Source organism: Mytilus californianus, unplaced genomic scaffold (assembly GCF_021869535.1).
Source record: "Mytilus californianus isolate M0D057914Y unplaced genomic scaffold, xbMytCali1.0.p SCAF_4, whole genome shotgun sequence".
NCBI lineage: Eukaryota > Metazoa > Mollusca > Bivalvia > Mytilida > Mytilidae > Mytilus > Mytilus californianus.
Window position 1 is genome coordinate 84,336,428 of NW_026262690.1, and position 14,821 is coordinate 84,351,248.

Genomic DNA, 14,821 nt, shown 5'->3' on the forward strand with positions numbered 1-14,821 from the left:
ATGGGGTTTTTAGTTGATTGAAAGGTAGAAATCAGGATTTGAGTAATTTTATGAGAAGTTCCATAATTTTACTACTTTCTCTTTCAAAGAAAAAGGAACAGTATGAAAGAGAAAGTTCATTTAGGAGAGTAAGGAATGAAACTTTTTTTTGCATGAAGTGTGTGAGAAACTATAATAATAAAAAGATGCACACATGATATAACATAAGATATCATGACCTTGAGATCTCAGACTTTTCATCAAATACAATTTTAGAAATGAGATTTTGAAAAAGGTATTTGCATGCAATGCTGGGGATGAACAAACATTATTTCACCAGTGCAGTTTCAGTAAAAAAAATATACTGAATAGTCAGTTTGGGTTAAAAATAGTATCATGCAGATTTAAAAAAAACAAAATCATTTAAAATTAAAAAGAAAATATTGCCATTTGAATGAACTAGTACGTTGTCTGGAGGCATATTTATTTTTGTCTTTAGTTGAGATTTCATAAAAAGTTGTATAAAAATACTTTGTATATATAGTTATATAATTTATCTGACATATTGGAACATTGTCACTAAGCTTGACTTCTACTGCCATCTGACATTTATGTGTCATCTGTAAAAAATGATTCAATCTGCGTAACAGCTTTTAAAATTTTAAGCAAACTGGTCTATAACATCTTACATTTGAAGTTTTGGGGTTTTCACTTTTACTAGAATTAAAAGTAGAGGTACCTGTAATGACAATGACTAATTGACTAAAAATTTGCTAATTTGTCCTTCAAAGGTTATGTTAACTTAAGATTTTGATGCAGACTGTATTTTACTATCATCTTTTAAGAAAATGTTGAAGGGATTTACCTCTACTTCTGATATATTAACTAATGTATTAAGAGGGGGAATATGCTTGTTATTGTTAAAATAGACCCCTGACACTACTGTTACCTATGTAAGTGCACTTTAACATGTGGTCCAAATTTGCACTAGATGGAATGGAAATTTAAGCATACCCTGATTTGCAACATTTTGATATTTTGTTACAACCCTAAACGTCAGAGTAAGATAGATGTGAGCTTAACATATCTTCTGTGGTGTACATTTTATTTTACGTCATTAATATATGAACTTCTGTGTGGATAATGTATTTGCAAAAGGGCTCATGATACATTTATATACATGTTTTGACTTAAAATGACGCTATATTTATTTCTCCTTTTCCACAATCATTTAAGATAAAAATATATAGCTGTGCTTCATTTAAAATTTTTAAGTTTTAAATGGTTTGAAAAATATAAATCTTTCTCACAATGAGTGCACAAAAAAGATTTTAATTTTCTATGTGTTTATTTTTACACCATTTTGTTAAAAAAAATTAATATTTCAAGTTATTTGCTTAACCCAATTTCTACCTTTTAAAAGTAAAATCCTTGCAAAAATAGATAAAATAAAATTGATTTCTCCATTATCATCTATACAGTGACCTCTAAATTCACATCCCCCTTTTTACATAAGAAATAATTGAAAATATTGTCTGAAAAAAATCTCAGAATTTAAATTGTCTGTTAGATCTTCGTCCATTGTGCATTTAAACTATTGCAAACATACTTTATATTAGAGGTGATAAATTTGAGTACATCACCATTCATTTTGCAACATTTATAATGATACATTACAAATAATTCAGGTATTTTATAGTATTAAATTTTCTCAGGGAGATCTGATTCATTCTTAAATGTAAAATGTTTTAAAGGATAAAAACAGTTATTATGCACCGATACACGTTATTAAATAACATAGATAAAATTCATTTGTTTGTAATTGAAGTTTATATATTGTTAAATATTTAATTATGTGCTTTATTTATTTTTCCCATCAAGTTTGTCAACAGGGGTGGCAACATTTTAATGCTTTAATGTTTTGTCTTCTAGAAGTCTTAGGAAAACTTTTTGTTAACTTTACATACATATTAAACATTATTCCATTGAAATTCAATATAAAAAATCTAAAGTTGCGTAAAGACTTTATAAAGCCATACCGTCAGAGAATTGATTAAAATTTATGTAATATTTTCTGCTGAGTTCAGAAAAAAGTTTGAATGAAATTCAATTGATTTTTAAAAGTTTGCTCCAAAGTTTAGTTTTGGAGATATTGATTTGTATAAGGTTATGATAGTTGAACAGCTGGGAGTATCACCCACGCTACTTATGGACAGGATGTTAATTTATAATATGTTATGCTTATTTAAATAAAAAGCACGTGGAATAACACAGAAATGTTTCCGTTAGAAAAACTATTCCTTATACAGTGTAATGAGATATGTCGTGGTTTATGATTTATTGACCCAAGTTTTATGTGTTAAGAAACTGTATGGTCCTACAATTCATTGATCTATCTTGAAAAAGGAATGAAGTGACATACATGTAGAAAGATATTTTCATTTAATGTTTATATATGAAATTGGATACTTAATGGACCTAATTATCGGTTGGAAAATTATTCTGGACAGAGAGTTTCCCTGGAAAAAATCAATAAAATAATAGGACATGGTTCTATGATTATTACAGAACTTTTATTACCACTTTAGAATTGTATGGTTAGGTTTTGTGAAAGGATTAGCATTGAATACAGCTTCATTTAGTTGTTACAGCATAGTGATAACTAATGAATACCAAATGGATTGGAATTAAATGTTTGATTTGGGAATTTAAATAAGTACTTTAGAAATTTATTCCAGAATTTAAAATAGAAGGACATCTGGTTGTCAGAAACTGGTCACTTTTTGCGTAGATTTTTACAAAGTGATTAAAGGACTATATGATGTTTTTTTCTCAAATTTAAATCCTTTTGACAGTTAATGAATTAAATGAACTGGATTGAAAGTGTTTGACTTGGAAATTTTAAAGAAAAGGTAGTAGACATTTGTAACATTAGATGAGCAAATTTAGTTAAAATGGATATAAGATATAGTGGTTATAGACACAGTGTTGCTGCATCAAATAATATTGCTAGTCACACTCCAGAAATGTTTGATAAGAAACTTGGAAGGCAAAGACAAAGCTTTAACTTAGAGAGTGAATTAGACCAAATTTTATCAAAGTATGGCATGGTAGATGATACCGGTTTGGAGATAAATAGGGCTGATAACCCTGAAGGACTTCCAAATGGAAATGCACATGATGTGCAGACTTATCAGATACCAGCCCAGGTGAAGGGTGAATATGATAGCATAAGTGGAAAAAAATCACAAATTATCTCTACTCGAAATAGTTCAGATTACAGTGGTAATGGAATAAGGAATTCTATACATAAGTACCCCTGGTGTAGCCAAAGGGTAGACGGTAGTAAAAATACGATGAATGGAGTGGATAATTACTGTTCTGATACTGAAACTTGGTGTGCTAATGTCCCATTTAAACGGTATAAACAGGATGAAAATCAAAATGTTTTCAAAAAGAGGTATTCCTTAGACAGCAGCACCATCTTTAATAGAAATTCAAAAAGTCTCGACTTGTCTGAAGAGAGTAGAAACTATAGTGTGATACGAAAAAATACAGCACAAAATCAAAAACAGAAGTATTGCACTCAGACAAGCACTTCAATTGAAGAAGATGTGGACTGTGGTAGAAACGATGTAGACCTTAGTCCAGGTAATGTAGGTTATATTACATATCAGAATGGGTCTACTGATTACAGGAACTCGGGAAACTATTCTCAGATGAGTGACTGTGATGTGGACTACAGAAGAAATAGAAGAAACTCTCATGACCGTGCTGTCAATCATGGCAAAGCTGAATTTTGTTCTAGGACAAGTACTGCTAGTGACTGTGATGTTGACTATAGAAGAACTAATATAAACTATGCTGCTGATTATATTAACTCTAGATATTGTTCCCAAATGAGTACTTCTAGTGACCATGATGTACACTATCATAGAAACAGTATGGAATTTAATGGTCATAATCTAACAGATGGTTACAGGAATCTTCAGTACTGTTCTTATAGTGACCCAGAAGCAAGAAGTAGGAGGGAAACATTTACAAATTCACTTAATCAAGATAATGCTGTTTCTTATCCTTTTGATTCTGATTTAGAAGAGTTGACTTTGTTTGAGAGTCCTGAAGAAGATTGTGATGATAATGTGTCATTTGAAGATGGTATCCATAGAAACCATGATGGGATTATGGATAATAATGGAAATAAAAATGAATTGATCAACGTGAAAAAATTGGAAACTCATAAAACTGATGATGAACAATGTTGTTTTTATGTATCAATCAATCAGTCCTTAGATACAGAGAGGTCAGATCCAAACACTTCAGAGGAACCTTTACTGATAGAAGCAGGAAGTCTGGGTACCAGTAATAACTTTGCAAACAAGGAAACAGATAATACTCACATTACTGAAAATCCAGGAAGTAGGCAGTCTGAAGATCTAAAAACAGAACAAAGTCAAGCATTAAGGAATTCAGGATGCAATATATCAAATAATTTTGAAAATAGAGAAATTCCTAATTCCTCAAATTGTAATGACCTAGATTTATTAGACTTAAAAGAATATGATTATAATTATTCAAGCATAGATGAGGACAACAATGAGCTGGAAGCTGACAATGTATCTAGTATCAGTTCAAATAAATCTGTCAAATCTGAAAAGTCAGATGAAAAATCAAATAATGAATGGTCTTTACCTAATCCTGAAGATGTTGATTTTGAAATGCTTAAAGAAATTGTCATTGTGTAAGTCAATAGGTTGATTAAATAGTTAAATATTTCATATTCAATTCTACAACATTGATGGGATATGAATTAAACACAAACTAGCAAGCTGAATTTTTTAGTTTACGTCAGAAATTTTGAAAAAGATGCAAAAAGTCTGATCACAAAGTTTCATAAAAGAATACATGTACATTCATGATATTTATGGATTTTTTTTGTGCTGTTGGTTTGCTGTCTTATTGACTTGAACCCAACAATATGCCCCACATCCCTTTTCTCTTATTGATATGTAAATAGCGTTTTATGACTGGAGGAATTAAAATTATTGGCTTTAACTTTACTCGATTGAAGTCAGTTTCTCCGTCATATCTTTTTTAATATATATGCATATATTATTAAATACCAAAAAGCATTAGTTTCTTATGATTAGCATCAATTTTAAGATTTTAAAGAAATAATTTTTTTTTTTCATCTTTTTCATCAATATATATCCAAAAATGGATTTAATATGTAACATATGCATATAAATAGTATGCATTTTTCTTTGTGTTGATATTGTATATCTTCATGAAGAAACTATTGGTCTAATAAACCAACATTTTGATATATGGTTTTGTGCTGATTTTCCTTTTTTTTTTGTACGAAATCTGGAGAGAGCTTACAAGTTAGACAGCTTGGTTCTTTACTTTGATGTTTAAATACTTTCGTAATTTCTGTTGTAATTGTTTTATTTATTTTTCAGTCGGTACAAAGCCTTAGAGAACATGATGGAAGAAGCATTAGTGAAAAACATGGAAATCAAAGAGGACAAGATTTTGTCTTTACAGAGCAGGTAGGCACTTTCTGGCTTTTACTTCTTACCTTTGCTCATTTGCATGTGAATAATTTGAAGCATTGTCATACCTCATTAATAGAAAGACTTGACAATTGCTTAATGGTAAACATTTATATGACTCTTTGATTGTCTTTGGTGCATCATAATCTCATAGTTTGAGACATCTACCTGCATTCATTTTGGTCACTTCACACTATTTGAATCTAGATGTTATTTCCAAAAAGGACAAATTGGGCTGGATCTATTGATATGGGAAAAGGGTGCTAAAGCCCAAATCAATAAATAACTCATGACTGTGACTCTTCCACATATACTAGCAGCCTTGAAATTAAAAAAAAGGTTTATAAAAAAGCATAAACCTTATCACATGAAACTTAGATTGTATGAATACTGTTCACTATTTTTATCAGGAGAAACTAATGCCTAATAAGTGCAAGCTTTATTGCTAATTTTGATTCCAATTTAATGAATCTGTAGCATAAAGAACTAGTTGTTGCCTAAGCAGCCTTTCTTAGACTAACCTTGAAACAAGAGTTTGACTTTCTTGAAAAAATTTGGAACACATATATATAAATAGACATAGATTTTACAAAAACAGATTTCAACTTTCTGCACAACTTTTTTAACAAGTATATTTAAAAGACTTTGATTTTCTTGACAATGCCAGAACAAAAAAATATAATACAACTTTCTATACAGAACAGAATTAGCATATATGCAGTGTCTTCCATAAAATTGTTTTAATGATGGTTTAAATTAATGCATGGTGGACCCACCTTGCTTATCTTCTTTTGGCAAATCAATGTATGTTTATAATGTAGAATTTCTGCAGATGTGTCATTGTTGTGGTGATAGAGAAAATTCTAGATATTATTCAATATCCCTATATTTTCATTCTACCTTTGTTTCTTTTAAATGAGAAATTTGCAAACCTTCAATTTATTTAATGTTTCATAATTACGAAAAATTTGTATTACATTTATGCATGACAACCGTAAATGCATTTATGTTAAATTTGGTGAATGCAGCTTTTCTTAAGTCTCTTTCTCTGATACTAGCAACGTAAAATTTATTTCCTTATTTGGTCTCAAATATCTACTTTTCCTTTTTAAATGTAGTGCTATACAGAGAACATTTACGATAAAAAACCTGAAGAAGTTTTACATTTAAACCTTATGAAAACAACCCAAACTATATTTTGATGGGGTTAATTTAATGTTGATTGGGTGTAGTTATGCAAATAAGGGAAGTTTACTTTGTATGGTAAACACAGTTATTTTAAGATCTTGTCCTCAGAAGTCAACGGATATCCAGGTAATAACTGTACTGCCAATCCTTGAGGTTTTTGTGTCGACAGGAAATAATTCATGACATTTGTCACCTTGATACCCAATTTATTACAATAATCTATTGATAAGAATTAAATAGCAACATATGTGGTCCTTTTTATTTCTTGGTCTATTTCACATCACAAACACAAGAGAAATCAATCCCTCCTATTTGATGTTTAATCGATAATAAAGTTTACTGGACAGAATCATTAGGTTTACATACTTTTTCGTTAAATGTATCTTTCGCTTGACATGTAGTGTCAAATTTCTTTGACAAATTTTATGCTTTGTTGTAAGTTTATTAGAATGAAAAATGGATATGAGAAATGAAACAGTGGGTTTTTTTACCAAGATAAATATTTTATTTAATGTTGTCTGGATCGATGAATTTGCAGATTTTGAATAGTCTTCCTGGGAAAATCAAAACTTTTTCAATAATAAAATTATGAAATTACGTAATAACATTTGTGGCCTCGAAATTATTTTCTACATTAAATTGATTAAGTTGCATAAATCATCATTGTAGATACATTATTATAAATTTAAAAGCTATTAAAAGTCATTATTTAGCAATACCAGTATGAACATTAGAAGTACATGATTATATGTAATACTGATTAGTCTGAAGCCCTTTTAAATTTGGAATTCCAAATTGGAACATTTTTATCAAATTGCAGTCGTGAAAAATATTTAGTCTACATAGATGCAGTCATTTTCTGTAAATTGTTAAAATGTTTAAAATCCCAAGGTTTTTCTACCAACCCAGACATAGATGGCCTGAGCCATGTTTCAGTGGCATGATTTTTTTTTGAATTTTTATTTTTCAATGCTTTCCAACTTTGCCCTTTGAAATGTTTTTATTGGCGAGTCTTATGGAGATAAAACACTCATCTGGCAAAACTGATTTATAAGCCTAGTAATTTGTTGACTTTTTTCTACCGTCATTGATTAAGGTTGATTTGCATTCATATAGTGTTAGTTATGAGTGCAAAGGAGATTAAATAAATTTACAGGAGAATAGGTATATATATTAAGCCCTTAAACTGGCATAAAATGTAGAATTAGTTGCACAGCTGTAAACTATTGTGAAAATATCTTTTGGTCAACATGTTTTGATATGGTAAAATTTGTTTTGATATTCTGTTTAAGACATTAACTCTAAGACATATATTGTAGAAAGCCAGGCTCTCTGCACTTAAAATAATGCTTATAATAAATTTTGCTGAGGGGGGCATCAGTTTAGATGTATTAATATGAACTCATATACTGTCTGAGGCAGCCAGAGTTGAGGAACACGTTTGAAAGAATGAGATCCTAGCTCCCTTTACACATGAACACCCTGAGAAATTGAAACTTATTACCTTTGACATGTGTACCTAACTCCACTAGATCATGACATTTTTTTAAGGTTGCAGAAAAGTTTTTATTATGAATCTTGTAATTATACCTATTGTGAATGTTTAGGATTTCGCTTATGAGGCAGGCAAATTTAGAATCAAGATATTAAAGGCAACTGTAGTTTACCCATGTTTTTATAAGTAAACTAAATTGAATATACGAACCAAGAAAGCAAAATTGACAGAGAAAATTATCTAAAGCATCTTTTACTAAAATAGTAATGATTTTCATTATTGTGGCTAAATAGATCGGTAATGGGGTATCTCGATAAAATAATGGGACCTCAGTAGCCAAGTGGTCTTAAGTAGTACATCTACTGTATGACTAGCCTGTCAACACTGAGGTTGTGAGTTTGAACCAATGTGGAGGTGCATTCAACTAGAACTTATTTGACTAGGATTGTTAGGTTTTCTGCCAAATTGTGGTGGTTCTTTCCAGCTTCCTCTACTAATAAAAGCTGACGGCCACAATATAGCCAATAGTGCTGATAGTGGGGTTAAACACCAACAATCAACTAATCAATCAATAAAATTATAACTTCAAATCTACAAAAATTTGCTTAATAACATTTAATTTACATATTTTGTTCATCTTACTGTTAAACCAAGACAAAAAACATCACAAAATACATTGGTAATTAATTTCATTTTAATTTGATATAAAAATTATATATACAGGACCAAAATCAAATTTTAATGGCACTTACTTTTACTTTTCATTTAGGCTGGATGAATCAAAGAACAGGAATGTCAGACTACAGGAAGAACTGAGAATTCTGAAGAGAGAGTGTGAATCCTTGAAACAAAGATATGAGGAGGAATCGGTGGGGAGTGAGAGGTAAATACTATAACATTTTGTGGCACTTTAAATTTCCACTCCTGACTTAGTATTCTGCTAAAACTTCATTGATAATAAAGTAACATATGATATTCATACTGCAAAAATTAATACCATGAACAGTTGTAAGCAAAGGCAGCAGGTTTTCAACTGGTATTTTACATAAACAAATTAATTGATACTGTAAACAGGCAAGCAACTACCTACTTTGTCAGTTTGAAAACTGATTATTCCAACATTTATTCAAACCCTGTATGAATATGCTATACCAAACAAAAATTCATAAATAAGGATGTAGTGAAAGTTAATGCAGCATTAGTAAGTCATTTTTAAAATAAGTGTCCTTTTATGAGATTTGACATGGAAGGCATGGATAGTCATCCAGTATCATAAAGAGCATTTTTATCCTATTACAGATTTGTAATATGTCAGTGATATAAATAACTGATTATTTAAATTCATATCACATAGTCTGCAAATTTATGCATTATTTCAAGGTATTATATGTGTGTCTTTCTCTTTATCCAGGCACGGCACCAAAGTAACATACCATGGACCATTAGGTGCACTGAGGAATACACATATATCACAAAATAATCCAACCAAGGACATATTAGACCTTAAAGATCATTTAGTAAATTTAGAAAGAACGGTTGGTATTTTTGTCTCACCCTGCTGAATGCAATAAAAAAATGAACTCCATGGTAAATTCAAAAGGAGAAGTCTATAGCTAAACCAAAAGCTTGACTATATTAACCAATGGAACGACTGGAAAACAACTGTCACATTCCTGACTTGGTACAGGCATTGTCCAAAAACCAATACATTGTATCAAGTTTTTAACTGACTTGTAAACATTTCTTCCCTCCTAATTCTGCAATTTGCAACCTATGCATGATACAGTATCCTCCATAATTTTTTTTTACAGGAAGTCACTGGGAATATGATTGAAATGTGCTATATTATTCAAAATGGAAAATTAATTCAATTTCGATTTTTGCAATCAATATCTTTTCATGGAAAATGAAAGGGAAATTTTTATGGAGAATTGAAAGTAAAATAAATGAATATGCACAGACTTCTATTTACTTGAATGTTCTATTAAATTTAATAATGATTTCCTTAGATTGCATTTGTTATAAATTTACACTTTAGTTTCTGAAACAGAAATTAAAAAAATTTTTTTAAAGTAACAACAGAAGTTTTACTTTTTCTTTCAGTTAAATACACAAGGAGATTGATTATTTTATTTTGCAGAATAACAAAAATTTTTAAACAAGATCAAAATTATTTAATGGTACAAATTGTATTTACACAACAATATTGTACTAATATGAATTCAAATAAAAGATTTATGCATTTCATGTTTTAGAATGCCACACTAATGACAGAAAATAAAAACATGAAGTCACATACAGATTCATTGAATCAACAGATTCAGAAACTTGACAGACATAATTGTCAGTTACAGTCACAAACAGTCTCACTCCAGGAACAAAATTCGTCATTTCAGTCCCAAATTGCCAAATTACAAGTAGAATATTCTACTTTACAAGCTCAGTGTTCCTCGCTTCAGGGTCAGTGTCAGCTTCTTCAGAACCAATTAAATCGTGTGGAGTCAGAACACCAACATTTGATACAAACACACGAAGAGCTGCAGACGACACACGAACAGCTTGTCGGTGATCATGAAGACCTGCAGAGATTACATGAACAATTGTCTAGTGAACATGAAGCCTTGATATCACAACATGGTTCACTGAAATCTTTACACAAATCGTTGAAAAATGAAAATCGTGAATTGACAATACGATTGCAGGAAAGAAATGGCAATTCATACGGAATGTCTGTACAGGAGAAGGAAAAAATTAATGCTGATTTACAGTCATTTGAAAGTTTAAAAATGGAATATAATCATATGAGAGAAAAACATGACATTGTGTATAATCAACATGAAAAAATAAGAAAAGACTATTTAGATTTATCTAAGGAACATAAACAATTAAAAACAGACTATAACAGTTTACGTGGGACATGTGATGATTATAAGAATCAGTTACATGAGATGGAATTAGAACTCAGTAATCTGGGTAATAAGTATGATGTAAGTCATTATTTCTGTTATTTGAATTAAGGTAGGTGAGGGAGAGGGCATCTAAAATAATAGAATTTTTCAATGATTCGTCCAAATGTAGTTTATATCCTGCTTTTTTCAAAAACAAAATAAAAATTATCTGTCACTAAGCTTTTTTTATATAAAAGCTATAGCTTTTGAAAATTTGACAGATTTTGTATAGATTATGCATGGAAAAATAATTTTGTGAGATAGAAAGAAACCAAAATGATAGAATTTTATTATAAAATATAAAAAGATAGCTCTTTTCATGTGCTTTTAGAAACTATAAATATAAATTGGGGTCACAGGATTTATTTTCTTGCTACAAACAAAAAAAGAAACTTTACTTTAGATTCCTTTATAAAAGTTTCATTGTCTGAGTTTTCTCCCTTTATACTGCTAAGTTATATAAAAATGAATCTTAAAAGATTGATTAAATTTGTGAAAGGTACAATTTAAAATGTAGTGTGAATATAAAATAACTACAATGTGTCATTGTAGGGGAGAAAATGTATTTTATTTCAACAGAATCTTAATTTAATAATTAAGGTTGCTAAAATTGCTGTGTTAGTGCTTAGATGTAAATTGTCTTTGCACTCATTAAAATCACTGTTTTTTTTATGTTTAGTTATTTCTGTGTTCAATCGTTAAAAGTCATATTTTATTTCTTCACGTGGAGTTTCCTGATAAATTTACATTTCTTTTCACTGTTTGATTCAGATACCTCAAAGACACTTTGAAGATTCAGATGTTTATGTTTAAGTATCAGAAAAAATATTGTTTTCTTTTAGTGGAAAAGATTATGAATTATGCAAAACAAAAATGTATTTAGTCTTCTAAATTATTAATTTTTATACTATTTATTTGCAGTCGTTGTACCAAGCAAACCAGAAAATGGAAGATGATAATAAAAACTTGTTGATGCAGGTTCAGGCATTGCTTAATACAAACTCTGAATTATTGACACAAATATTGAACAGTAAAGACACCATTGCTGAGGAACAGAAGTCTTACTTGTAAGTGAACTAGTTTGTATTGAAAATTCAGCAAATACCAAAAAATTCTATGCAAAGTTATGCTGATTGTATTTGTTGATATTCTATTACTTAAAGGAATTGTAGTGTTTTAGTCATTGGTTGAATTGTACATCAGTTAGTATAAATGTGTTTGGCAATTTAAAAAAAAATATGTTTAGATGAGTTAATAAGTTGCAAATCTAACATTGTCCAACATACTTGGAAAACAGTGAAATCTTTCAAGAATTCTATGATTCATAAAAAAATGAAAAGATTCCTCTTAGTATAATCAAGAGAGATATTATTTTCAAACTTTGATGATTTTATTTTAGGGAAAGACTTAGTGATCTGAGAAGACAGAAAGAAAGATTAGAAGAGAAAATAATGGAAGCATACAAGAGACAAGAAACACAGAAAAAGTATGTTAATTTACTTGTGTTTTTAGAAAAAAAAATTGTTCAATTGATTAGATCTAACAGCTGTAGAGTGTAATAATTGTTATATAAAAATAAGAAGATTTGGTATGTTTTCCCATGAGACAACTCCCCACTAGAGATACAATGGTGTAGAAGTTAGCAACTATAGGTCACCGTACCACTGCAACAATGAGCAAAACACATCTGGCATAGCAAGCTATAAAAGGTTCAAAATGACGAATATAAAAAGAGTTCAAACAAAAAGACTAAGGGCCTGATTTATGTACAAAACAATAAACGAAAAACAAATATGATATACAGCAACAAACAAAAACCACTGAATTACAGGCTCCTGACTTGGGACAGGCACATACAGATTGTGACAGGGTTAAACATGTCTGCGGGCACCCAACCTTTATGCTCACCATGATATCTGTTTAGCTTTGTTCCATTATTTCTTTAAACTATTTTCAGTGAATGTGAACTTTGACCTTTGAATTTTATTTGAGTTCATTTCATTGGAATTTCCTATACTTTGAATGAGATAGTTTATGTGAGCAAAAGAGATTTCACATGTAATTTTTAATAAGACAGCAAACCGGAATGTATTTAGTATTCATGATGATTATAGAAATTACTGTATTTTATTTGAGCCTTCAGAATTCAGAAGTTCCTAAATTGTAGAATAGAAGACTATTTGACTTTTAGACAAAATATTATTAAAGACCTCTACAAAGTGAGCTAATAAGAATATAAGTTTTATGATTGAAGAGTTTTTGCTGGGGATTTATTTCAATATCAGGATTATAAGAAATGCATTGTGGCGATAATAACAAACTTTATTAACAAACAGTTTTTAAAAATTTAACACAATGAGGATACTGCAGGATAGAAAATCAAAACACTTCACATATTTATTCATATTTATACATAAGTGTTGTTGAAAGTGATAAAATAATAATTCAGATTATGGACCAGTCAATTAGTCTGGAATGCAGAGAAAAATACCAGATTTCGATATTCGTTATTGTGCTTACAAGTTTGTATACTTTGTATTACTTTTACAGGAATAAAGGTTTGGGAGCCAGAATTGCAAGGAAAGCTGCAAAGATATTTGTGTCAAAGGTATTTGATTATATTTTAATAGTATTTTGGGAGAAGAAATGTAATGAAATTAACAGATTTTTCATACTTAAGAAAAATTAAATTCACATGTGCCATAAGTCTTTATTTATTGTAACGTTCATTAGTTGTTATAATGTTCAAATGGTGTTTACATATTTAATACAAACTTGGAACAATTTTCTCTCACAGAACCAAAGAAGTAAAAGTAGAAACAACCTGACAGATCTGAGTGCCGATAATACCTCGCATGGATCTAATGAAATTACTGAAAATGGTGACTCTGCTAAAAAATCAGGTAAGTAATTGTCCACTGGGATATAATGGTATTGGGTCAGAAATATAGGTCTGTATGTAAAATAGAAAAATGTCATCAGTTAAATTTTGATGATAACCCTTTTATAATAAAGGATTTTGTTCACTACAAAGAACAACAAAAAGTTTTGATGGAGACGTTCAGAATTAAAAGAGAAGTCAATGTATTTCTGATCCAAACCATATTCATTTATACAAGTTTTGCACAGTAACAGAGGCTTCCTATTATGCATCAGTATTACAAAAGCTTCAGAATTTTGCAAGCTTTTCATTTATTAAAATGGGGATTCATTTAGAAAAAAAGTTGATATGTAAGATATTACATCTGTATGATTCTGCAGATACATGGAATGTCATAGTAATAGTATGTTTCTGTTTGGACAAAGATATATTGATCCTTGTAACTATTCATTTATTCTCAAGCAGTCTCTGGATTTTAGTGAAGCTTTAGGACTAAAAGACATACATGTATTATTTTTTCCATAGAGAACTTAGATTGTCATATTTACACAAATTGGGGATTAAGGATTTGAGTTTGTGAGCTTTTCTTACAGTTTTCCTAGGTTTGCTGTTGATTTTTAAGCCTTTGTCACAATAGATATAAAAATCCTCACTTTTGAGAGATTTTTGTTTTATAGATGAATAGCCTTTTATGTCAAAGATCCTTACTTTTATCAATATTAGATTTATAAGTCCTTTCAATAATTTCTTGTTAATAAGTAAGCTAAATATTCTT

General features: G+C 29.8%; 1 protein-coding gene across 7 annotated transcripts in view; it reads left to right on the plus strand.

Moving 5' to 3' along the window:
- The window catches only part of LOC127738747 (girdin-like), a 77,298-nt gene that overhangs the window by 43,728 nt on the left and 18,749 nt on the right, over positions 1–14,821 (plus strand). For all 7 annotated transcript variants that reach the window (XM_052250090.1, XM_052250086.1, XM_052250087.1 and 4 more), the window contains exons 15-22: positions 5,442–5,531; positions 8,987–9,100; positions 9,629–9,752; positions 10,473–11,204; positions 12,087–12,232; positions 12,565–12,651; positions 13,716–13,773; positions 13,963–14,068. In XM_052250090.1, coding sequence (XP_052106050.1) covers positions 5,442–5,531; positions 8,987–9,100; positions 9,629–9,752; positions 10,473–11,204; positions 12,087–12,232; positions 12,565–12,651; positions 13,716–13,773; positions 13,963–14,068 — 1,457 coding nt within the window. The remainder of the gene's footprint in view (positions 1–5,441; positions 5,532–8,986; positions 9,101–9,628; positions 9,753–10,472; positions 11,205–12,086; positions 12,233–12,564; positions 12,652–13,715; positions 13,774–13,962; positions 14,069–14,821) is intronic.